At 38.9% G+C, this 25802-nt stretch overlaps 2 protein-coding genes across 10 annotated transcripts in view; one reads left to right on the forward strand and one right to left on the reverse strand.

The window, feature by feature from the left end:
- Positions 1 to 9900, reverse strand: part of dgkh (diacylglycerol kinase, eta) — a 95486-nt gene extending 85586 nt beyond the window's left edge. For 6 of the 9 annotated variants that reach the window (XM_078939815.1, XM_078939812.1, XM_078939811.1 and 3 more), the window contains exons 1-2: positions 9580 to 9900; positions 8512 to 8670 (exon numbers count right to left, since the gene is read on the reverse strand). In XM_078939815.1, coding sequence (XP_078795941.1) covers positions 8512 to 8670; positions 9580 to 9627 — 207 coding nt within the window. In that variant the 5' untranslated portion in view covers positions 9628 to 9900. The remainder of the gene's footprint in view (positions 1 to 8511; positions 8671 to 9579) is intronic. The other 3 variants (XM_078939817.1, XM_023950499.2, XM_004081627.5) reach the window with 1 other exon arrangement.
- A 5704-nt stretch (positions 9901 to 15604) lies between these two features.
- Positions 15605 to 25802, forward strand: part of vwa8 (von Willebrand factor A domain containing 8) — a 73918-nt gene continuing 63720 nt past the window's right edge. Inside the window, exons 1-6 of the mRNA XM_011489452.4 lie at positions 15605 to 15870; positions 20605 to 20682; positions 20779 to 20909; positions 21687 to 21797; positions 25097 to 25264; positions 25499 to 25663. Coding sequence (XP_011487754.1) covers positions 15735 to 15870; positions 20605 to 20682; positions 20779 to 20909; positions 21687 to 21797; positions 25097 to 25264; positions 25499 to 25663 — 789 coding nt within the window. The 5' untranslated portion in view covers positions 15605 to 15734. The remainder of the gene's footprint in view (positions 15871 to 20604; positions 20683 to 20778; positions 20910 to 21686; positions 21798 to 25096; positions 25265 to 25498; positions 25664 to 25802) is intronic.

The following is a 25802-nucleotide window of genomic DNA, read 5'->3' on the forward strand; positions in this document are numbered from 1 at the left end:
AGCCTGTCAAGATCATTGACTATATGTGAGAACTGGACTGAGTGTGACATCACCATAGAAATTGGTTTACTTCTGGCTCCCACCAAGTGAAGTCAATAAAGTTGCCATATTTCAACCATACAGACACCACCATGTTGGAACCACTCGTCAGTAAACAGTGACTGGTCCGAGTTGGTCTGAGTCAATGTTTCTATTGCAACCAATCTCACCAATCAGGAAAGAGCTTGTTGGAGATCCATATCCCTACCGCTTGAAATCGGGTTACACAAAATCTGTCAATCAAACATTTCAAACGCTTGACATAAGACCACATTCTTTTTTTATTGAGGCATCTGAGAGGTCAGTTTATAACTTGAATAACTTGCAGAAGAAAATATTGTGAAGAAAAAAATAGGATTATCAAGAACCTGTTAAAATAGGTGGTAGAGCTAGAATGGGGATTATGACGAATATTATGATTGAATAACAGCTGTTTATTTCTCTATAGAAGTCTATGGGATTTTAGCGTATTGGAACAACCTGGTACTTCCTGTTTAAAGTGTGAAGGGGGAGGGGTCACTCAGTCCATTTCTATTAGAATAGAATAGAATAGAATAGAATAGAATAGAATAGAATAGAATAGAATAGAATAGAATAGAATAGAATAGAATAGAATTTATATTAATCCCAAAGTCCAAAGTTAGGTCAGTGGGCTAATTGCAGCCAGCATTTTAATTTCCACCAGCTTGCAGGCTCCCGTCATAAATTCAATAATGTGTGGGCCCCAGCACTTTCTAAAAACTGTGTATACAATTTCTTAATTGTGATTGGCAAAATTCCTTTGTGAAACTATTGTTAACCTCTGTAAATACTGTCACATTGCCCTTCGATCACATTTTCTAGCTTATCATATTTAAAATATCAACTGTAAATAATAAAAAAAGGAAAGTTTACACCAAGAGAGGAATACAATTGCTCTGATATTTAAAAGAGTAGCAAGTTTGAGAAGGACACAAAAATTCTGTTTATTTTATAGCTGAAGCCCTGATTTTTGGTTTTGTCTTGAACCTTTAAATAAGGGCTGTTAATCTCTCCTTTGGGTTGAAAAGGGGGTAATGTATTTCAAGGCAATGGTTGTATATCTATCTGAAAACTATATTCTACTGAAAATATTGGAAAGATTTGTACAAAATCAGCTTCAGATCCAAGTTCCAAGAATGAGAGCTACATGAGACAAAACAACCTTTAAAATTTCAGCAGCAGCAGGAGCTGCATCCTGGAATAACCTTCAAGCAAAATTCAAAGTCCTAAATATGACAATGGCTAAAACCACTTCAGAGGAAGATATTAAAGAAGCCTCAATCGTTTGAAAATTATTTAGAAAAAGTAAACACAAAAAATGTTAATTTTTCATATATATATATATATATTTGTCATCAGAAATTTTTTTAGTCATTTATTTGCAGCAGGTTTACAGGCAAATTTGATATAAACTAATGCAACTAGAAATTATGCCAAAAATTGATTCAGTCACTATTGATTATTGCTATAATGTTCAGTTTGTCAATGTTTATTGTCAATGCTTCAGTAATTGGTGGTTAAATAAATTTGCCAAATAATTTTTGATAATAAACTGAAAGTCAAAAAGTAACATTTCTTTCTGTTTTAGCTGGAAGGAATTTGCATGAATGTTTTCACCTAGTTTATTACAAACTTTGCAAAAAGGTCATCACATTTCAATGTTGTGAAATATTTATGTTTGGAATCCACTGCAAAAACACGCCTCTTAGAAATAGGTCAAAAACTCTTGACATTTTTTCCTTAAACTACCAAAAATAATATATTAGCAAATAGGGTAAGAAAAATTGTCTTACCAAGAAATCTAGTGGTTTCTCAGAGAAAATTTATTTTGCTTTTGAAAAAGTTTCTTGATAAAAATATATATTTATTGCAAGACAGAAAATAAGACAATTGCCCTTAAAACAAAGGTATTTTTACTTTCTTAAGATTCTGTTTTGCAGTGTAGGAAATTCCAGTGAAGACTTTTTCAATGTATTAGAATGTGTCTCTGACATCTAAAAAAAAACTAATAAAAATCTCTCAAAAAGGATCATAGTTGAAGAAACAGAAACACAGATTTGTTCAAAACAATGGTTGGTACAATTTACATTCTTTCTGGCCTTTCATCACACACGCATGTCTTTTCGAACAAGAAATACCTATTTTAATAAATAAATGCTGACATTTTTACTGAAATATACAGATTTCTTTGAATTTATATGCAATAATCTGCTATAAATTTACTAATTCGTTTCACTTTGGCAGTTAAATACCTTTGTGTAGAAATGACAAGCACCGTTACCTTTGGTAATTTGTTATGTGTGATAACAGTCAAAGATTCCGAGTCCTTGTAAATCTTAACTAACCAATAAAAGAAAAGGCATTTGTGAAAATGTTTGACCTTTGAGCCCACAGACAACTCTGCATGGAAAACTGCCTGGATACGTACAGCCATAAGGGCTGGGGATTACCATGGAAACACTACTGCCACTTGACACAGTGTGTCACTGCAGCCAGAAATGTAACCTGATGCTGCGTTCAAAGCAGCATTTTTGTAAACTACATATATGCTACAAACATTAAGCAGACTCATCACAGATGAACAGAAAAACTATGGAGTCTTTTTTTAGATGCATCATCAGCTTTGATTCATTAGGATGTAATTTACAAACAAAAATACAGTTTATTAATAAGATTTGTTTAATTTAAATTTGTTTAATTTTTATCCCTGTCTAAAACAGTGTTTTTCAACCTTTTTTGAGCCAAGGCACACTTTATCCTTGACAAAAATCCCACGGCACACCAGCATTCAAAAATTGGAAAAAGGAGAAACTCTATAGTCTGTATTGGTGTACAGTCCCCCCACAATCTCACATGCATTTTTGTGACAATTGTGGCAGAAAAGGCTGGAATTTGCTGCTGTTTTTTCTAAAACATGTAATAAAAGTTAAATTAGTTTTCCATAATAGTTTTCATCTAAATTATTTGAAATTTTACCCTGGTAGTTGTTTTTCCCTTCAGTTTATTAACATGCAATTTTATGTAACATCACAAAAAAACACATATATTATTTCTAAAAAGTGCTTTATTTATTTTTTTACAATTATTTCAATGTTAGTGCAAAGGCAAGTGCAATTTTTGAACAATTGTATGATCACAATATGTTTGATAAAAGGAATAACATTATATTTATGTATTCTGTAGCTACACAAAAAGTAAACATGTTGAAGTTTTATTAGTTTTTCTCTCGTCTTAATCAAAGCTGAAGTCTTTGAAAACACCTTAATCCTGTTTCTTAAATGTTATTATTACTTCTTCTTAAGTTTAACAAATAAAATAATCCAGACATTATCAGAAAAGTGTTTCAGTTAGAAAGATGACTTGGACCAAACTCTGGGATGTTTGGCTGTTAATAAACTCAAACCTTGAAGGAGAACTAAACTGTTGACCTCTGATTTTGGTGTGTTCGTTGTGGTTTCAAGACGTTTAACAGGGAAGACTAATTTTACGCTGAGACACTGTCACTTTAGCCCAATGCATCATGGGAGATGTAGTGCTAAAAACTGCCGCAGAAGGCAGACAGACTCACTTCTATGAGCTTCATTGTTTTGTTGGAACTGAGAGACTTTACGAGCTAACTCGGAACAAGGAAGTGAAGATTTTAACCCCTTCTGATTGGTCAGACTGATGACGTATGATTAAGCCTCCAAGAATGATTGGTGGAGACAGTTAAAGGGGTGGGACTTTTCCGAAAACAGAGCTGAAGCTACAGCTAAATCGTGGTACTGTCATTCATATCAAAGTGTTTTTAACAGAAACAAATAAACACAAAGAAAAAGTATTTTATGATCTTTCATATTTCTAACTACTTAGTGTTTTATCGTGGCCTGTTTGGATGAACACAGAGCTGATATCCTGGAGATGGTAAATGTATTTAGATCAGTGAATGGGTAATTCACTTTTTTCAATTTTCAATTTATCAACCAGTGTGCCGCAGCACACTGGTTGAAAAACACTGGTGTAGAGCACTGAAGAAAGTGATAGCTGACATGTAAATCTAGAAGAACTTCAAGAAACAGTGACACATACATGACTTGGGCTAAAATTTATTTCAGTTAACAAACTTAAAACATGAAACAACAACATGAAAAACCAAATACTTGAAACAAAATGTGCCACAACCCCGCAGACAATCATAGATTTAACAATAACCAACAAAAAACTTAGAACTAGAATGAGGAGGACCATATGACGGAACCAGGAACAACTGGTTAACCGTGACCAGAGAAAAGTCAGAAAATGAAACTGTAACCTGAGCACAGCATTGCATAACCCAAAAGCACTATGAGGAAAAGAAGATGACTTGTGTGCTAAAAGCCTGAGTGCCACTGAACTGAACATGTATCTCAATTAACTAAGCTGATTGTTCTCCTGAGTGACCAGCTTCAAAAACCTCAAACATGCTCACCTGTCACATCTTCACTGCTTCATTCTGCACCAAAAGAAACTTAAAGTCCCACTCCAATTAAGTTTCTTTGGGTGCAGAATGAAAAAAGAGAAACTGCAATTATCTTTTGATCTATTTTCAAAGTGGTATTTTAATTATGATCATGCCGTTTTTAGTCAAAATAAAATAAAAAAAACTATGTCATTTTCTAAGACATAGTTACTTCAGAGTGGTAGGAATTCATTAGATATTCACCTCTGAGTTGTGGGAGCCTGCCCCTACTTCCTATCATCCATCTGTTTTTACTCTCTTCCGTAAACTTACAGCCTCTTACTCCAGACCTAACATTACCGGTGCAACAAAAATGGTGAGCAATATTGGAGCTATCCAGCCGTACAATTTTGAGCCAAACAAATACGTATCAAGGCCGATTGCAGCTACGTCACTGCTACAAGCATTTTCAAACTGCATTTTTTTTGTGTGCTTCAGATTCACAACAATTTGTATAATAAAATACTCAGAAATGCAATTTTAAGCTTATTTTCTTTATATATGTCCTCCATTATGAGAAAAAAGCCACAAGGACATGGTAAAAACACGATTATCATTGGAGAGGGTCTTTAAAGGACTTGTGATTCTGTAGCACCTTTCCAGCACCTCTGTTAAAGTCCTCTCAGTATCTGAAACCTCTCACCCATCAGCACTCAAATACTTCAAACCAGTTTAAAAGATAAATCACAATATATTGCAGATTCATTGTTATCGCGACATCAAGCTGTGCAATACCCATCGCAAAAGATGGCAAGAATTGCAATAAATGGTTACAATTTAGGCTTGGGCGGTTTCCATTAAATTGGCAGTTGACGATGTTTGCAGTAAACCATCGGGATGGACGATGATACTTCGGACTGCGGTCCGTTCCACAGCTCTACGTGAACGAGCTACCAAACTCAGGAGAACCGGGTCTTCCGGTAAAAGTGTGTGTCCGGGCAGAGCTCGGACCGTCAGCTCACACAACGGCTTTGGGGCGGCATGTGAGCTTTTCAAAGCAGAAATGTCACTCAGTCCTTAGAAATCGTTCAAACAATCACATGGATTTGTGTTTCCAGTCGTGTCCCGACAAAAAAAAGGCTGATGTTATTCCCACATATTTATGTGCAGCCAAGCTGCAGATTGCAGCCTTTCCCTCATGGATTTTATGTTCATCAATGCTAAATGTTGTTAGCCTCTCCTAACCCTGGCTTCTTCCGCCTCCGTTCTTCCACTAAAAAAAGCACTGACCACACGGTTTAAAATGAAAATGATGAGCGAATAGGCGCTTCATTATAACCGTAACTTTAATAAAAGCACGTTTAGAGGATCATCTCGTATATTACCGAGCTGCCAGATATCTATGCCTCTCAGCGGAACTCATTTCCTCATCCGGTATTTCAAACACTACTGCACATGTGCGAAGGATTTATTCCAACTGAAAGTGTGACCCCATGTGAACGTTTGTTATAATCGGAAAAGGTTTTTCTGGGCCCATGTACACGGTTGAATTCCAATCCGACCATTGATCTGATCAAGATATTTTGCACATGTAACCGCGGCTTATCGTGTCGACTCGCAGCGTGGCGGGGGGCGTGGCATCACGATGGTGTCTGTCCATTGTGATGTCAGTCAGCCATCACGACCCTATTACAATAAATGTGCTAAAACAATCTTATGGCAGTTTGAAGTATTTAACAAATCAAAAAAATCATTTTATGCATTTGACTTTTTGGATGGACCCAGATACAGTAGGAATCATTTGCCATTCTAGCGTCTAGACCAGGTGTGCCCAAATCTAGATCTCAAGGGCCGGTGTCCTACATGTTGTCCAACCATCTTACCATTGAAGCTCCTTATTGGCTAAACACACCTGATCCAGGTAATCAACAACAGATAAAGGAGGTTTTCTGGAGAGGCCTGAATTTGGGAAACCCCTGGTCTAGACTCTAGAGTCCACTCTCATCTTGACAATCTGGCAGTATCCTGTAAATCTTTACTTTTCCCAGAGCATCTAGCGTGTGCAAGAATTTGCAAAAGTTTTTACAAAACAGGTGAAATACACAGATGGATACCTTCTACCTGCTTTGAGACGAAAAACAACAATTTCTGAGACTGAAGGCTTCAATGTCTGCAGTCATCAAACCTCTCTTAATAAAGGTAGATTTAAGACTTAGTCCTTCATCTTCAGAAAAGAGACACTAAGATGTCCCTTTGCCACATGGTGTGGAACATCCAGTTCACGATCAATGTGAATACATAACAGCGTAAATACGCATTAAAGTTCCTTCTGTTATAACAGTTTCTCTTTTTGAGGAGTATATCAAAATCTTTACAGGAAAATAAATGTTTTAGTTTGTGAATACAACAAATATAATTGTTGAGGCTTTTAGAAATAGAAGTGAATCACTTGCGTTAGTTTGGAACTTCAACTCTTTTTAAATAAATTGATATTCAGTTTCAATATCACACACCTTCTGCACAAAGTTTTCATAAAACTGAGTGTTTTCTATCTGTCTTCGTGCTCAGATGCAGTGATCCCTGCAACACTGCTTTTACCAGTTCACAACATGAGGTTGCATTTTGCTCTATCGCTGCAGCTCAGTTAAGAACCATTTCCTTTTTTTTTCTTCTTTTAAACCTAAAAAAGTTTTCGTGAACCTTGCAACCAAGAAGTCACTGAAATAAACACACAAAATCACTTTCTGATTTCTTTGGTAATCAGATTTATCTGGTGGCCATGGGAACACGATGTTACCAGATTGTAAAATATGTAATTAACAAATGTAGATTGATCCATAAAAAGTCAATATAACTGTTTTCCACTTGTAGGCAATGAATTGTTTTACATCTGCACATGTGCAAATGAATCGTAGGATACGAACGGTGCTGTTGGGTATCTAAGGCAACAAAGGGCTGTAGAAATGTACTGTCTATTTTGTAGATATATTTGTGTTGGCTTTGTTCAAAGCTAGCATGACCTGCAAAACTTTGACATTTAACAGGAAGTTTTAAAGTTACATCACTATACACATGTGTTGAAATAATGAGTTATGAAATAAATAAGACGATGGACTAAATCTTGTAGATGAAAGTTTAATGATGGTTACACTTCCAAACGCCATTTAATCAGTTTGTTTCTCTGATTACCTGTACTCCCTAAGTATTTTTGTGGGCGTGTCAACAGGCTTACTGAGACATCCCAAAATCTTTCTGTAAACAAATACGTTTAGTTTGGGTTTGAGTTGTGGTAGTTATTTTAAGGTGTACATTAAAGCGTGTGATAAAATAAATTACATTTTGGTGTTCTGGGCTGCACGGTGGAGTAGAGGTTAGTCCCCCTCGCTTCATAGTGAGAAGATCCTGGTTTGAAGGCCATGCAACAGATATCTAACTTAAAAATTCTGAAAATGATCGCAAACGAGGCTGTTCAGATCCTCTGGAAATCCTGTGCTGCATATTTTCTGTCCTTTACTGAAACATACCTGCCTGTGATCACAATCACTCACAGAGCTCTGAAGAACATCATTCATCATACAGTATGTATCATAACTCCCACTTTGATCATCTTTTGATCTATTTAAAAAGTCTTCCCAGTGGTCTTTCAAATATAATTATAATTATATTTATAATTGTATTTTGTTCCAAAACCAAAAAACAAAAGGAACAACTAAAAACTTTTACAAACTGTACTTTTTGTCTGCTTCTGATCTACAACGATTTGAAGAAAAAAAACAACTCACAAATACAATCTTATTTTTCTTTTCTTTATACATTACATCTCCGTTCATCATGAGAAAAATCGCTCAAGAATATATTAAACTAACTCTAAACCTAACCCTCAAATCACAAAAGCAAAGCCTCCAGTTTGTTTTTTTGACACTTTGAGCACGACTGCAGCAAAAAGCTGTTGCAACAATTGTTAGGAAGCAGCAGTAACTGCGGTTAGGTTGAAAAACAAAACAATGAATTATTATGGAGCAAACATGTCTCACCTTGCTCCTGATCTGTCCTGAAGTTGACACTTTCCGGATGAGTTTTTGAGGGCCATCCTGCTCCGGCTCGCTGTCGGAGGACTCGTCTACAGCCCCGGTGCCGGTGACTGTTCCCACCGCGTGGGTATGGATCTCCGCCGCGGGCCCCTTCTCCGGCTCCTGCCAAGGGGGGGAACCAAGCAGCAGCAGCAGCAGCGGCGTTAGCTGTGGCCCTTCCTCTGCCTGGGCGCACGGACACCGCATCCCCTGCCGCTTCTCCTCGTCTCTACAGTAAAGAGGTTTTCTGGAGGCGCGTGTGGTTGGGTCTCGAGCCGTTCCGTGCGCCAGGCTGTGGTGCTTACTAAACCAATTCAAGTTATTTAATATCATTATTATATTGTACCTCTGGTAACTATTACGTGATACACATTTTTACCAAATAGAAGACTATTATAAATGCACATATTTTACACAACAGCATAAATAGGCATTAAAGTTCCTTCTTTTATAACAGTTTTTAAAAATATCGGCTTTCTCTTTTTGTGGACTGGAGTATATCAAAATCTTAACAGGAAATTAAGTGTGTTAGTTTAAAACCTAGATCTACTTTTCATAATATACATATAAAAGTAAATTTTTACGCATCTTACAATGGATTCATGTCTCCACAGATAATAGTGATTGAGTCTGGCATAAGGAGGAAAGGAGGTGTGTGTGTGTGTGGGGGGGGGGGGGGGGGGGGTCCAAGACTTCTACAAGTCTTCTTGTTTGAGAGTTTTTATGACATTTGATCGCTTTTCTTGCGCGGTTTTTATCTTTGACTTCACCTGTCTGGACTTCTTTCCTAAACTCTACAGATTTTCAGATTGATGTGATCCGTTAACAAATCACGAAAATACACGAAGCCCCGCTTTGCGCACGAACGCTTGGAGCAACCATTTCCAAAAGAAGTGCTCCAACTTCCAGCTGCAAAAGTTGCCTCCGCGTCATAATGTTGCGATGGTTGTGTTTTCTCTGGAAAAGCAGAGCCAGATCGTGACAGAAGCAGAAGCGGCCTGAAAGTATCCTCCGGGCTTAGTTTTTACTAACCAGTTCCTCCCAGGCTGGGCTGCGGCCGTAACTGTACACATCCTCCATTGTCCAAGGCGCGCTCGTCTGTCCCTCCGTCCCTCCGTCCGGGGAGTCGAGCGGCGGTTTGCGGGGAGCTGCAGGGATTCGGAACCTGCCTCGCCGCCTTGGCTTTGCGCCACTCGAGAGCAATCCGTGCAAACTCGCGCAGAAACTCGGACTCGGAGGTGGAAATGTTCTCCCACCCCCTTCCTCTCTCCTCTGGCTCGCTTTCCTCCAACAGCCTCTGATCGGAGCTCCACGTGATAAGTGTCAAACCAGCTTTAATGCCCACGCGGCTGTGCGCGGTATGAGCCAATCCATCCAACCTAGTGTGACCGTTCACACCTACCTGACTTATAAATAAATGGACACTATTAAAATTCAGCAAGATTTTCTATTTTATTTAATTCTATGTATTGTTTTTCCACGTTTACTTTATGGGAATGACGTCAATCAGTGTCCAACACAATGACACAAAAAGGACATCACTGCATCCTGTGGCTGGTAATTGTTTTACTGGTTATGGCACTGAAGGTGTGGATGGATTAGGGTGGAGTTTGGTTGGGTAATCATTGGCCTTGTTTAGGTGGGACCAGGATTTGGGAGCACTTAAACAATGCTGAACTGGCCCACTTTCAGTGTAAGGGCCTGCTTATCAAACCCATTTCTAAGGCTGATGTGGATTCTGCAGGGCGTCGCTAAATCTGAAAAGAAATCATCTTCAGTATAAATATGCCCTGTGATGGACTCTGGAACCATCTAGGGCAGGGGTGTCAAACTCATTTTCACCTGAGGGCCACATCAGCATACGGGCTGTCCTTAAAGGGCCAGCTATAACTTATACATGTATCTAAATGTAATGAAAAATAAACGTAACTACGCCTTAATGTTAAATCACTCATTATTTTTTTATTATAACTTTTTAGAGTGACAATCACAGTTGCATAGAAAACATATGTTTGCTTGTTACTCTAGCATAAATCCTTTTAAATTGGATTCTTTCAGGTTAATCTGATATTTCAAGTCCTATTCCCCCTAGATATGAATAAATACACACCAATTTTTATTTTTTATTTTAAGAAATTAAAACACTTTTATGCTCTTGCGGGCCACATGAAATGACATGGAGGGCCACATTTGGCCCGCGGGCCTTGAGTTTGACACATGTGATCTAGGGTAAGCCCAACCTTCAGTGGCTGGGATAGGCTCCAGCAACACTCTGACCCTAAAAAGATTAGGTTTAAAAATTGACTGATAGAAACAAAAAAATTCATTCATTCACCTTCTAAGCCATTTGTTCCCTTTCTGGGTCACGGGGCTGCTGGAGCCTATCCCGGCCACTTGTGGGGCAAAGGCAGGAGACATCCTGGACAGGTCGCCAGTCTGTCGCAGACAAAACATAAACTATTTATTAATTCCATTCCAGTCAATTTAAAAGAAAACATTTAAAGTGATGCCCTCTAAATACTACATGTAATCATCATACGACCCCCTCTCCTCCAGGCTGATGGCCACCTGCTCATTTGGGGTGGAGGTGAATTTATTGATGCAACTCCAATAATTATGTTTAAATTAACATTTAGCTTAGTTTCCTGTTAAGTTAATAAGTTGCATCTAATTAGCAAAAATCTGCTATGCAAATCATTTTTGTGACTGGGGGGCTTAGAGGGGTGAAGCTGTCATGGTCACGCTTTTAAAAACCCACTCCGATCATCTTTTGACCTATTTTCAAAGTGTTCCCAGTGGTCTTTTAATTAGGAATATGCCATTTTTGGTTAAAAAAAAGAAAAAATCTATCTCGTTTTCTAGCACACAGATTTTGTAGAGCAGCTGTAGCTAATTAGAAATTCTCCTCTGAGTTGTGGGCAGTACTGTGCCAACAGTCCCTCCACAACCACGCCCCCACTTCCTGTCATCCATCTGTTTACGTGCTCTTCTGCTACCTTACAGTCCCTCACAACCAAAAACTAACATTAACTGTGTAACAAAAATGGTGAGCAATCTTGGAGCTATCCAGCCGTACAGTTTTGATCCAGATACCAGCTCAGATGAGGAAAGCTAAGTCATACCTGGATGTATTTGTCTTCAAGTGAAGCAGGGAGTTTGTTGCCTGCTGACTGTAGCTTCTATGAAAGAAATACAATCTTTTTAGAAACTGTATTTTTTGTCTGCTTCTGATTCACAACAATTTGAATTAAGAAATACTCAGAAATGCAATTTTAGATTATTTTTATTTCTACATCCATCATCAGAAAAAAGCCACAAAAATATATTAAAAGACATAAGACACTCTTTTCATTAAAGTGCTGTTTCAAAGGCTAAACTGCTCCAGTGGTTTCGATCCAGGCTTATATAATTTATCTCATTAAGATTTGGCAATTTGACCTGTTTCTGTTTTAATTAGTCAAAACAAAAAAAAATCCTGCCCTCCTTTTGCCACTTTACAGGTAGGTTTTTAAAAAGTACCAAAAAGTTCAACTTTTTTTCCCCTTTAGTTTAAAGACACTGAACCCAACATTGGGTGTTTGAACTGAAATAAATTGTTTTCTGCTAGTTGAGATCTGTTCTGAAATCTTCCTTTCTTCTTTTGATGTTCTGACTTTCAACACTGAACTTTTGAAGTAAAGACTTAAAAGATCTTAAAAATCTTAAAAGATTTGAATACATGTGTAATGATCCCAGATGCAAGTTTAACCTTTTGATTTGACTGACCTATTAAACACACATTGTTACAATGTTTAAACTTTTTAGATGTACCTATATTTATTAATTTCAACCCAAGTTGTTGTGTTGAAATTGTCCAAAGTATCCTGACATTTTGAACCTCATGTAAACACAATCATTATCATTATTTTTACTTCAAAAATTAATTCAATTCAGTTTTATTTGCATAGCCCAAATTCACAACAACAGTTGTCTTGATGGGCTTCGTATGGGTAATTAAAAAAGTAAAACATAAAATCAAAAAGATCATGAATACATAGAATTCAATAGGAAAATACTAAATTGAACTAACAAACTGACTAAACTAAACTGGACATCCCCGCCCTTAGACCCCCCTTCACGGTAAGGAAAAACTCCTAAAAAAACGGATTCTGGAAAAAATGAAGAAACCTCTTTGGTGTCCACATGAAGGAGGGATCCTCCCCCAGGATGTACAGGGGATTTATCAGAACTCATTGAGAAAAATTAACTTATCTTACTCTACAACTACATATTTAAAATCCAGCAGACGAGGTGGAGTTGGGGAGACAGTCGGGGGCGCGAGTCGAGCCGGAGACAGGATCCACAGCCAGGTGTAGGAGCAGGAGCAGAGGCGAGCTAGAGACGAGGTACACTGTCAGGTACAGGAGCACGGATGAGCCAACTGGAATCTGGAAGCACTCCCACTCCCACTCCCCAGGAGGGGAGAGGAAAAGAGGGACAGTACATGAATGGCACTGCACCAAACAGTGGCATGGAGAACTAAATAATGAATAATGATCAGGGAGCAATTTAGGGGCGGCCGTGGTGCAGTGGTAGGGCGGTCGACCCATGATCATAAGGTTGCAGGTTCAATTCCCACCTTGCACGCCCATGAGTCAAAGCATCCTTGGGCAAGACACTGACCCCCACCTTGCCTTTGGTGGTAGGCAGGCACCTGTGTTTGGCAGCAGAGCAGCCACCAGTGTGTGAATGGGTCTGTGACTGTAAAAGCACTTTATCCTTGTAGGTAGAAAAGCACTATACAAGTATTTAATTGTTATTAAGTTTAATTTAAACACATTAACATTAAGTTAAATAATCTCTGAATACTAGCTAGTCTGACAATAAGCCTGTCCAAAAAAGAATGCTTTAAACCTAACTTTGAATGTAGAAACCGTATCAGCCTCTCTTACATAAGCTGGGAGTTTATACTATAAAAACGCTCTACCTCCAACTGTGCCTCAACAAATTCTAGGAACCACAAGCAGTCCTGCATTTTGGGAGCAAAGTGCTCTGTTTGGTTGGTAAGGCACTATGTGGTCTTTGATATAGGATGAGGCCATACCATGTAAGGCCTTATAGGTGAGCAGGAGGATCTTGAACTTGATTCTAGAAACAACTGGGAGCCAGTGAAGTGAAACTAACACAGGAGTGATGTGATCTCTTCTGCTAGTTCCTGCTAACAATCTAGCTGCTGGGTTCTGAACAAGCTGAAGACTTCTTAAGGAACTCTTAGGACACGCTGCTAACAAGTAGTTACAGTAATCCAGCCTCGACGTAACAAATGCATGGATGAGTTTTTCGGCATCACTCTTAGAAAGTATATTTCTGATCTTAGCAATATTCCGCAGGTGAAAAAAAATCAGTTCTACACGCCTGAGATATGTGAGCCTTAAATGATAAATCCTGGTCAAATAAAACCCTGCGGTTTCTAACTGTGGAATTGGGGGCTATACTTGCGCCATCCAGGGAGACTATCTGATCAGACAGAGCATCTCAAAACGAGCATTTCCAGGAGACAGATTAAATTGAAGTTTAGGCTATTGCTCATTTGCATCTGCTAATCAACATTTCAGTTAGTAAAGACAATAAAGTTGTTTTTAATCCAACCTGCATTGAAGAAAAACATTGTGTATTATACATGTATGGTAAACAAAACATGTCAGGGTTAATCATCGCATTTTCTAGGAATACTAATTTTTAATTAATAACTGCACAACCTCAAAGACACACTTCTGAGGTATTTAGCTCCAGCCTCTGCAGTTGTTGGGCCAAGAACTGGGGATTGTGCCCTTTGGTTCAGTTTGACACTTGTGTTTTCAGGCTTATTTCTTTGTTGCTGTCTCACCTGGTTTTATTTGGTAATTATTCACCGCTGTCTTCATTTTATCCTCAGTGTATACAAGTTTCTGGATGGATGGCTTAGTTTGTGATTCGATGGTTAAGGGTTCTGGTGTGTTTGTGCCTCTGGAGGAGTGGTGATGGGAAACTGGATTTTCACAATTGTCTTGGCATTTGGAGCCTGGCAGGTCTTTGCTTGCTACTCTGTCTTCCTATCTTGGCCTTTGGCTCCAGCTAGTCCCCTCCTTTTTGGGGTTGGGTGATTGGGCCTTGTCTGCACCCCATGCCAGGTCTCCTGTGGGGCTGCCTGGTGAACTGGCCGAGGCACAGTGCAGGCGAGTTGGGGTTAAACCTTTACTCCCTTTGGGGACAAAGGGGTGCTATGCTTTGGATTCTCAGACAGTGGTACCCACTGTGGAGTCGGGGTTCCCTTCTACATTCGTGTGTGTTGGTATAAATATATTCAATTTAGTGTGGATAGGCTCCGGCAACCCTATGACCCCAAAAGGGAACAAACGGAAGAAGATGATGATGAATGAATTTTCTCACTGTGAGTTTATTCAAACCATTACATTTGCACTTTCTTCTGCTACCTGCTCATGTGGTGAATTGAAGACATTTTTGTTTGTGCAGCCCTGGGATGCGGTGACCATTTTACCCCAGTACTTATTAAGTCTGAAGTGCAACACAGTAGAAAGACCTTTACCAAAATGAGTTGACGAGTAGAAGGTACCATTTTTGCTCCACCCACTTTGACAATCTTTTTCCCTTTTTTTCAAAAGTCTTTTATTCATGATTTTGACCTTTTTAGGCAGGAAAAACAAAACAAACAAACAAACAAAAATAAATTGTGTATCATTTTTAAGGAAATAGTTTCTGTAGAGCGGCAGGAGTTCATTCGAAATTCGGTTCTGAGTTGTGGGTGGGACTGTTGGCGTGGAGCAAGTCCGGCGTCCCCTGCCCAGTGCTGAGAGCTTGGAGCTTGAGACATAAAAATAACATAAACAGGAAACAACTTCAAATGTATTATTCAAACAAGTACATTATTGTGTATTAACGACATATACCATAAAAGTGTGAAAAACGAAAAAATAAAAAAAGTAAAAAAAGAAAAGAATACAAAGGAAGGAAGTTTTTTTTTAATTATAAAAGAAAGGTCGGTTTAGGTTACGTGACAGCGGAACTGTTTTTGACAACAAACGAATCAGCACGGAAGGTTTTAATCTCTGAACGTGTTTGTCCGTCTGTGTTTTCGCTCCGCCTCTCGAGCCGACTCTGCACTGGAGCAGACATTAATGTCCACATTGGACGATTAAACATTTAGAATAATGCATCCACAGTTACTGTGCAGTGGCGTGACCACCGTGGCCGCCCGTCGGATGCGAAACATTGTGGGGTCATTGTTAGGAAGAGATGGCTGGACGCGCCGAACTCACGAGGTCAAAAGCGTGAGCACTTCTTCAGGTATGTCATCAAAAATATAGGGTACACGTGAATTATGACTAACACACACACTCACGTAAATGTGCGCGCACACGCCGATATTTGTCAAATTTGTCATCGAGGAATAAGACTTGGCGGTGGAACAAAGAAGTTTGGGTATGGTTGAAGCAAAAGGTTAGATAAGAAAAAGTGGGACACTGAAAGGACTGATGACATAAGTGCAGGGACTGAGAAATAGCCGAAGCTGAAGGTGGGAGTCAAAGGTCGTATGAGGACTCGTATGATGGGCACAAAGGTGGAGAGATGGATCTGTACAGGCGAGGTAGAGAAACTGAGATGTTAGGACGTGCAGCAGGTTAGGATGATCAATGACAGAGATGGAAATGTGTTGACAGGCTCTATAAGTGTGATGGAAACATAGAAGGAAAACCTTGAAGACCTGAAAAATGAGGAACATGTTTAAAAAAGCATAGAGAAGAATAGGTGGTTGTTGTGGAGCAGGAAGTAGCAAAGATCAGTAAGAGTAAAGTGATGAAGAGTGGAAAGGCATTTGGTCCTGGCAAGATAACTGTGGAGATGTGGAAGAGTGTCAGAGATATGGCAGAAGAGTTTCTGTCTGCACTGTTTAACAAGATCTTGGAGAATGTCAGAGGAATGGAGAATACATTTTCTGGTGTCCATTTCCAATTATATTTGTGAGGAAAATAATGTTTTTATGCCAAATAGGAGAGCCATGTTTGCTTTGAGGATACTAGTGGAGAAGTACAGAGAAAGCCAGAAAAAAGCTCATTGTGTCTTTGTGGAGCTGTATTGAGACCCAAATATCTAGACAGGTGGAGGTTTGCTCTGAAAGGTAGAGGACCAGCAAGCAAGACAGAGAATCTGTGTGTAAATGTGAGGAACTCAGGGGGAACAGTGGGGTTACAGAGAGCAGAGGTGAAGAAAGTGGAGGTCTTTAAGTTTTTTTGTGTCAACAGTCCAGAACAACTGAGAGTGAAGTGGAAAGAGGTGAAGAGACGGGTGTAAGCAGATTGGAACGGGTGGAGGACGGTTACTGGTGTGTTGTGTGACCGAATAGTTTCATCAAGAATAAAAATAAAGCTGTAAAAGACTGGTGAGAGCAGCCAGGTTGAGGAAATCCTCATATTAGATGTTTTGGAGATACATACAGCCAATCAGATTGAGATGATTTGAACACATTTAGAGGAGGAACGGTGATGATGATGATGGTAAAAGAATGCTGAGACTGAAGCTACCAGGAAAGAGGAAGACCAAAGAGGAGGTTCATGGAGGTAAAGAAGGAGGACTTGAGGGTGGTTGATGTGAGTGAGGAGGATACTGATACGGTTGGATGGAGGCAGATAATTGGCTGTGGATACCTCTACATTTTCATTTAATCATGTTTTCTCTCTCTGTAGATTCAGACAAAATGGCCATAACATTGAATCTCTGATTGTTTTTGGCAGGATCCAAGATTAGATTTTATATCGCTTTTCCTAAAAGGAAAAGAAAAAATCTAAAATAAAGATTATTTGTTTGTTGTGTTGTTGGTGCCACAACCCCATTGCCTGGACCCTAGAACAGTAATTGTTGTGCTGCGAATGCAAACCGGGACAGGGAACATCATGATGTCATATGGCTCTGTCATGTATAAAATAGGCAAAACAGAGAATATAAGATCATTTGAGCCAACGTTGTGAGTTTCTGTAAAATGTGGGACCGTCAAAGAATGCACATGATGAATCTGCAGATATACACTGAACAAAAATATAAAAGCAACACTTTTGTTATTGCTCCCAGTTTTTATGGTATTAACTCAAAGATGTGAAACATTTTCCACATACACAAAACAACCAGTTCTCTGAAATATTATTCACAAATCTGTCTAAATCTGTGGTAGTGAGCACTTCTCCTTTGCCAAGACAATCCATCCCACCTCGCAGGTGTGCCATATCAAGATGCTGATTAGACAGCATGATTATTGCACAGGTGTGCCTTAGACTGGCCACAAGAAAAGGCCACTCTGAAATCTTCAGTTTTGTTTTATTGAGGGGGTCAGGGGACTCAGACAACCAGTCAGTATCTGGTGTGACCACCATTTGCCTCATGAAGTGCGACACATCTCCTTCGCATAGAGTTGATCAGGTTGTCTATTGTGGCCTGTGGAATGTTGGTCCACTCTTAAATGGCTGTGCGAAGTTGCTTGATATTGGCAGGAACTGGAACACGCTGTTGTATACGCCGATCCAGAGCATCCCAAACATGCTCAATGGATGACATGTCCGGTGAGTATGCTGGCCATGCAAGAACTGGGATGTTTTCAGCTTCCAAGAATTGTGTACAGATCCTTGCAGCATAGGGCCGTGCATTATCGTGCTGCAACATGAGGTGATGTTGTTGGATGTACGGCACAACAATGGGCCCCAGGATCTCGCCACGGTATCTCTGTGCATTCAAAATGCCATCAATGAAATGCTCCTGTGTTCTTTGCCCATAACAATGCCTGCCCATACCATAACCCCACCACCACAATAGACAACCTGATCAACTTTATGCGAAGGAGATGTGTCGCACTTCATGAGGCAAATGGTGGTCACACCAGATACTGACTGGTTGACTGAGTCCCCTGACCCCCTCCATAAAACAAAACTGAAGATTTTGGAGTATCCTGTCTAATCAGCATCTTGATATGGCACACCTGTGAGGTGGGATGGAACGTCTTGGCAAAGGAGAAGTGCTCACTATCACAGATTTTTGAACAATATTTCAGAGAACTGGTTATTTTGTGTATGTGGAAAATGTTTTACATCTTTGAGTTTATACCATAAAAAATGGGAGCAACAACAAAAGTGTTGGGTTTATATTTTTGTTCAGTGTACTTTAAAGTCTACTGTGCTAAAATCTCAGCTGGATTGTATATGTTGAATAACATCTCACAACAGAACTTAAAAAAATAATAATCTGCTTCTGTTCTTGGTGATGTAAATACCAGCGGCAGAAGGAATAAACGCTGCCACCACTGTTATGCTATGTTCATACCGGCTTCGGCAATGCGACCACTTTCAATAAAAAGTCAATGTAAACGTGTGAATGCATGTGATTCTGCAAGGTTTTAAGTCAATTTTTGGGCTAAAAGTACAAAACGCGCAGTTATTTGGACGCATGTTAAAAGTTAAACAAGTTGAACTTTGACAACTCAGGATTTAGTAGTGACACATAGGTGGCGTTATTTTAAGTTCAAAGAAATGTCAACCGTTTGAAAATTGATCATAAGAAAAAAAAACAGAAGATTGATCATGAAGGAAAAATGAATAATTGCAGTTTGTGCCTGGTCAGAATTCGTTGAAACCAAGTCTTTCATTTATCGGAGCTGTGAAAGAAAAAGCCTGGAGCAAGATTCACCACATTTGCTCTGCTTTGACATTTTGCTCCAAGCCTCCTCCAGCTGTTGGTGACAGACACGTGCCCGTATTGGGTAGAGACAGTTCAGCATGAACACCATATGCTAAAAACATGTTCAACAACCCGCGTTCAGCATGTTCTCGATCACGCATCACATGGCCAGTGTGTACGTACCATAAGTGATGCCAGGGCGCATGTGGTAGAATTTTTTAAAGTGAGATGGTGAGCATGAGCAGTTAACCCTTCTGTCCCTGTATCAGCACAGCAGGTACGAATGGTGAAAATGTCAGGTCACGTACCATCATGTACTGAAATTGTACAATCTGTTTTTTTTTACCAGTACTAAACTGTGTATTTTGAATTACCAACATTGTTTACTTCCCCAGCTCCATAGCTTTGACATTTTCTAACTTTTTCATTGGTACAGTTTTTCTGTTTCATTTTAGGCATTTGTAGTACCTCAAGCTTTTATCATTTTCTGCCTTTCACTTCCACCCTTTGGTTCACCCTCAAGTGATCTAAGGGTGTATTCACACCCTCCTCATTTGGTTTGTCTGCACTAAGTGTGAAGGGGTGAATAGACAAATGCAAACTCTGGACCAACAATTGGACTGAGACTTTGCTGCAAGTCACTCATGGTGTGAACGTAAACCGGCTCTGATACGACCCAAATCCAAAAAAACTGTCAAGGCCTGGGGAAAATTGGTTGTCAAAGAGTGACCGTCACTCATGTTTTTAATTACAAATGTTAGTCCACCATCAAAAGGCAATGACAACACAAATTGAGGCTAAAGGTGCACTTGGTCTGGACCATTGACTGCATCTGAGAACTGGACTGAGTGAGTGTGACATCACCCATAGAAACTTGCTTACATTCGGCTCCAACAAAATTGAGTCAATTTAGTTGTCATTTTTTGCGATTATGGCCAATGGCATGTTGAAGCTAGACGTCCTCCGTGAGATGTGATTTGTTGGAGTCGCTCTAAGTCGATATTTCTATGGCAACCACAGTCACCAAGTGAGCCTGTTGAAAGGCCACACCCCTACCACTCGAAAGCAGGCTCAGGAGAATCTGTCAATCAAAAGCTCTGAACATTTGACATGAGACCACATACTTTTATTGAGGCATCTAATTGGTCAGGTTAAAACATAAATAACGTGCAATGAAGAAAAATATAATGAACAAAATTAGGATTTGTGAGATTTTGGTTAAATTTAGGTATATGTTCCCGCTTGCTAAAGTGAACTGTCCATGGAAATAAAGCCTGGTGAAATCTAACCTGCCAGTGAGAATGTATCCACGCTGTGATAGGACAGAAACTTGGCTTGTATTTAGTCTTATTTTTTTTGCAGGCGACACCATAAACATCGGTGAAGTCTCTTATAAACTCAAAAAACCTCAGAATCCAGAACTCGTCCCCGTCAAACACTGTAAGTATTTTTCACTATTGGAGCTACAGACACAATCTGTAACCACATGTAAAAAAAAAGATATGATTTGATTACCTTTGTGTGTGGCCTCACCAGTTTCAGACTCACTGCCTCAGACTGTTGTTCAACACCTTCGTTGGATAATGCAGAAAGACCTTTTAGGCCAAGATGTGTTTCTTATTGGACCCCCAGGAACCCTGAGACGATCAATAGCAATGCAGTACCTTGTGAGTGCTTATGTTTCACACAAACACAACTATTGATGGGAACTCCTCACTTACAAAGCTTACATATGGAACATCACGAGCAATAAAGACCAGCTGTCTCACATCTATTTATTTTATATTCTTTTGGCTTATCAAATTTTTTTTACGGGAGACAGGCAAATGTTGGAAGTTTCTACATCCAGTCTCCTGTTTGAAACAAGAACTACGTTTGGAGGATATTTGAAGGTGTTTGGTCAACAATGTTTCTGGATTTGTCATCTGATGGAGTAAAAGCTCTTGATTTTTTGGTCTTAAACTCCAGTTCATTGATCACCTGCCAAATTGATAGCATCAATGAGCCAAAGCCTGCACTCAGTGCCACTGAAGAAATGTTTATTCAAAAGAATCAAAATTTCTTTGATGTAAAATAAGGGATTTTCTTGAGTTTGCGTTAACTTTAGTTCCATTTCACAAACATTGTCATTACAGGGAAAGCATACGTCTTACAGTCAAACATGTAATGTCACTGATTTGTGTTATCTGATAATGTGCTATATCTAATGACTCCCATGAAGAAAGCATGTTGAGGCTAAAGTGGCCTCACCACACATAAGTGAACAACCTAAAATTTAACACAATTGCTGTTGCAGTTCCTCGTTATTTAAACTTGACTGTCATTTTCCATGAAAAGAGATTCCTCTTTGGTGTTATATTATCTTTTAATAGTTCTCATTTTATGCAGTCAACCCAATTTAGATTTGGAAGCATGTGCGACTGATTTTGCTCTTTCTTTTTCAGGAGTTGACTAAACGGGAAGTGGAATATGTCACTCTTTCCAGAGACACAACAGAGACTGATTTAAAGCAGAGGAGAGAAATTTGTTCAGGGACGGCCTTCTACATTGACCAGGTGAGCATGTTTTGCTTGGAATTTGTGTGCATGTCATCAAAAAGCTAGATTTCTACATCACTTAATTTTTCTCGCCATGGTGTATGTATGTGTATGTGTGTGTGTGGGGGTCTTGGCATTGTATGTTTTTTTAAAAGAAATATTTGTTTATCGTCTCGTCTTTTGTTTTTAAAAGTTGATTGTTTTTATGTAAACCACTTTGAGTAGCACGAGTTAGAAAAGTGCTAACGAAATAAAGTTTAATTTCATTTGATTTGATCAGTCATAAAGGTACAGTGGGGCAAAAAAGGATTAATTCAGCCACCAATTGCACAAGTTCTCCCACTTAAATGGTTGAGACAGGCCTGTAATTTTCATCATAGGTATACCTCAATTATGAGAGACAAAGTTAGAAAAAAAATTCTGAAAAATCAAAAAATCACATCAATCACAGAATGCTGAGTTGCATCCAAAGAATACCATACCACCTGTAAAGCATGGGGGTGGAAACATCATGCTTTGAGGCTGTTTTTCAGCATAGGGGCAAGGATGACTGATCTGTGTAAAGAAAAGAATCAATGGGGCCATGTATAGTCATGTTTTGAGTGAAAACCTCATTCAGTTAAAAAAGGCATTAAATATGAAACGTGGCTGGGTCTTTGAGCGTGACAACGATCCCAAACACACTTCCCAGGTAATGAAGGAGTGGTTTCGTTAGAAGAATTTCAAGGTCCTAGAGTGGCCTAGCCAGTCTCCAGATCTCAACCCCAAAGAAAATCTTTGCAAGGAGTTGAAAGTCCATGTTGGACAGCGACAGCCCCAAAGCATTGCTTCTGTAGAGGAGATCTGCATGGAGGAATGGGCCAAAATACCAGCAACAGTTTGTGAAAACCTTGCGAAGACATTTGACTGCTGTCATTGCCAGCAAAGGGTATATAACTAAGTAGTGAGTTGAATTTTTGCAATTGACCAAATACTTATTTTCCACCATAAATTACAATTAAATTCTTTAAAAATCAGACTGTGATTTTTCTGGATTTCTTTGGTCTCATTTTGTCTCTCATAGTTGAGGTATACCAATGATGAAAACTACAGGCCTCTCCCAACTTTTTAAGTGAGAGAACTTGCACAACTGGTGGCTGACGAAATACTTTTTTGCCCCACTGTAAACTTTTGAAAAGGGTTATTGGGGAAGTTTCTGTTGTCATTGTGATTTGAAAAGGGTAAAGAGAACTTTTTGACAATAAAAGGAGCTTCACCTAACCTCTAAGCATGAGTGGAAAAAAGTTTTTGTGTTGTGATTCATATTCTCAGAAAAATTACCAAGAAGTCGTAAGTTTATTCAGGTTATGTAAACTGATGAGCACAACTGTAGTTTCTGCAGATCAGCAGTAGTTTATTAGAAATTTGTCTCTGAGTTGTCTGCAGGGCCATTTGCGTGGAGCAACCCTCCCCCACCCTTCCCCTCCCCATTGCTGAGAGCTCTCTTCTTAAGTCGAGCTGGGACCTTGTGACCCACCTATCGTATTTTATACGTCACAAATAAGCTCTTTATCAAACAGGATTTTTTCATCTGCTCTTGATGCAAAACAATTTGAATAAAGAAGTTCTCAGGAATGAAATTTTGAGCTTAACTTTCTCAAAAATAAATGTCCATCATCAGAAAAATGCTACAAGAACATGTTAAAAACAGCTAAAACCTCATTTTCATCACAATGGGTGTTAAATTATTTTATGTATTTTAGTCTGTGGAGCAGTCTGGAATGTCAAACTCATTGAGTGATTCATTGATATCTCCTTCTCCTCCTCCCTACCCCGTTTTGAAATCCTTGTCCTCCATTCACCTTTATCCAACTTAGCACTATGGGGAGTAGAACCAAGTCGTTCAACTCACTCCTGTCAGACGTATGAAACATCAAATCTCAAAACACTCAAAATGTTGATTTTATTGTTTTATGTTATTTGTTTATGTGTAGGATTTGTTTGGGTTATTAAGGACCTTTGGGAATGGCTTTGTTACTGTACACAGTATTAAATATGTCTTTTAAGATTTGACATGGGGGTGATGGACAAAAACCTTTCTTTTTGAGGGGAGTTTAGTTCAGTACCATATAGTAAATGACCCCTACTCAGTGGCTTTCCACCTTCAAGGCCCAAAACGTTTTACACATCACAGTGCCATTCATCCATTTACAGACATTTATACACCCATGGTGGCATGTGTGCATCTTTATGTGGTAATCAGAACACTCACGTATTCCACGGAGCTCTGTGCTGATTAAACGTCCTAAATTTAAGCTTAATGTGTCAGTCCCAGAGCTTTTGCTGTTCCTCTTCTCTCTTTAGCTCAAGAGATTTTTTCTTCTTTTTCATTTTAGGCTCTTTCCTACCCCTTAAGGTTATAGTCACGTGGTTTTATTTCATTCCTCACTGCAAAAACAGGGCCCTTAGAAATAAGAAATATATCCAAAACATTTTTTTTTTTAAAAGCAAGACATTATGCAAATGGAGCAAAAAAAAGTTCTTACCAGGAATTCCTATTATAAGAAAAAGATTCTAGTCACTACGACATGTTTTCTTAAAGATTATTTTGCTATTAAACCACTTTCTTGATAATTTTTTTCTTGCAAGACAGAAAAAAGGACAGCCTTTATTGTTACTGTCTTAGTTTTTGCAGTGCTGTTAGAATAGCAAAATTTCAAGTAAATCTTCTTGATTTAGCAACTCTTTAAAAAAAATGATATTGCGTTCTCTTACAGTTTGTGCAGCCTATGGTAATGTATGTAACAGTGTGGGTGTGTGTGTGTGTGTGTGAATGTGTGTGTGTGTGTCTGACGACAATCACAACCCTTTTCCTTAACATTTACCTGTGAAAGTAAAAATGATAAACCTGAAGGAATTTGTTGCCCCTTTTTGTTTGTATTTCTACCCCTCCTATGTGTTTCTTTAGTCATTTCCTGCTTCCTGACCTCCTTTTTACCTTTTTTTTTAAAATTGGCCTGTCTAGGGAGCCTGTTTTTGCTTTTTGTGTCCTTTGTGACCCTGTACAAAAAGAAATTTACACTAATATTATAAAAAATTAAGTTATCCTCAAATATAAAAGGGGTTTATACAAATATACCCCTTCTGTATTATTCTGTCTTCCTGTGTGCAGTAGCTGAGAATTCCTGATCAAAATGTCATTGCGCCAGCATAATTATAATAAAGATTCCTGATCTTTGACAAATGCTTTTATGCCCCATTGTATGCAGATGTCTTATGACTGATTGTATGTTTTTTTTCCCCCATGATTATCTCTATTTTTATTTTGTTTTTTTTAGTGTGCTGTAAGAGCAGCAACACAGGGTCGGGTTCTGGTTCTGGAAGGGTTGGAGAAAGCAGAGCGAAATGTTCTTCCAATCCTTAACAATCTGCTGGAAAACAGAGAGATGCAACTGGACGATGGTCGTTTTCTAATGGCAGCTGAGCGCTACGACAAACTGCTCCAGGTCAGTGCTTTCCAAGCAAAGGAAAGCTTTTGAAAAAATGACAATGTTTTATGCATTTAAATTATGTCTTCATCATCTAGAGGGTAATTTGCAAGTTCTTTTGAATTGGTAAATACAAATTTATGAGTTAAAGGTATAGTTATACAATGGAAATAAAGGGGTATTGTGTTCCAGACAGACATGTATCATCCATGAATCAACTATGGTAAAAAGAAGTGTTGTGTAACTTTGCAGGAGCATACCAAAGAGGAGTTGGACAGATGGAAGATTGTTCGTGTAAGCGAAGACTTCTGGGTCATCGCCCTTGGTATTCCTGTTTCCAAGTACAAAGGGAACCCATTGGATCCTCCTCTTCGCTCTCGTTTCCAGGCCAGAGACATCTATTACCTACCATTCAAGGTCAGATCCAAATCTCCTGATCATCCAGTGCCAAACCATCTCACAGTGTCTCAATAAAATAGTTCACAGAAAATATGAAATCATTTTTTTCTGTAAATCTGTATACTTTTAGACATTCTTGTGTGTTGTCCCATGGCAT

This window comes from Oryzias latipes, chromosome 21 (genome assembly GCF_053564925.1).
Source record: "Oryzias latipes strain Hd-rR chromosome 21, Olatipes_Hd-rR_3.1".
Classification (NCBI taxonomy): Eukaryota; Metazoa; Chordata; class Actinopteri; order Beloniformes; family Adrianichthyidae; genus Oryzias; species Oryzias latipes.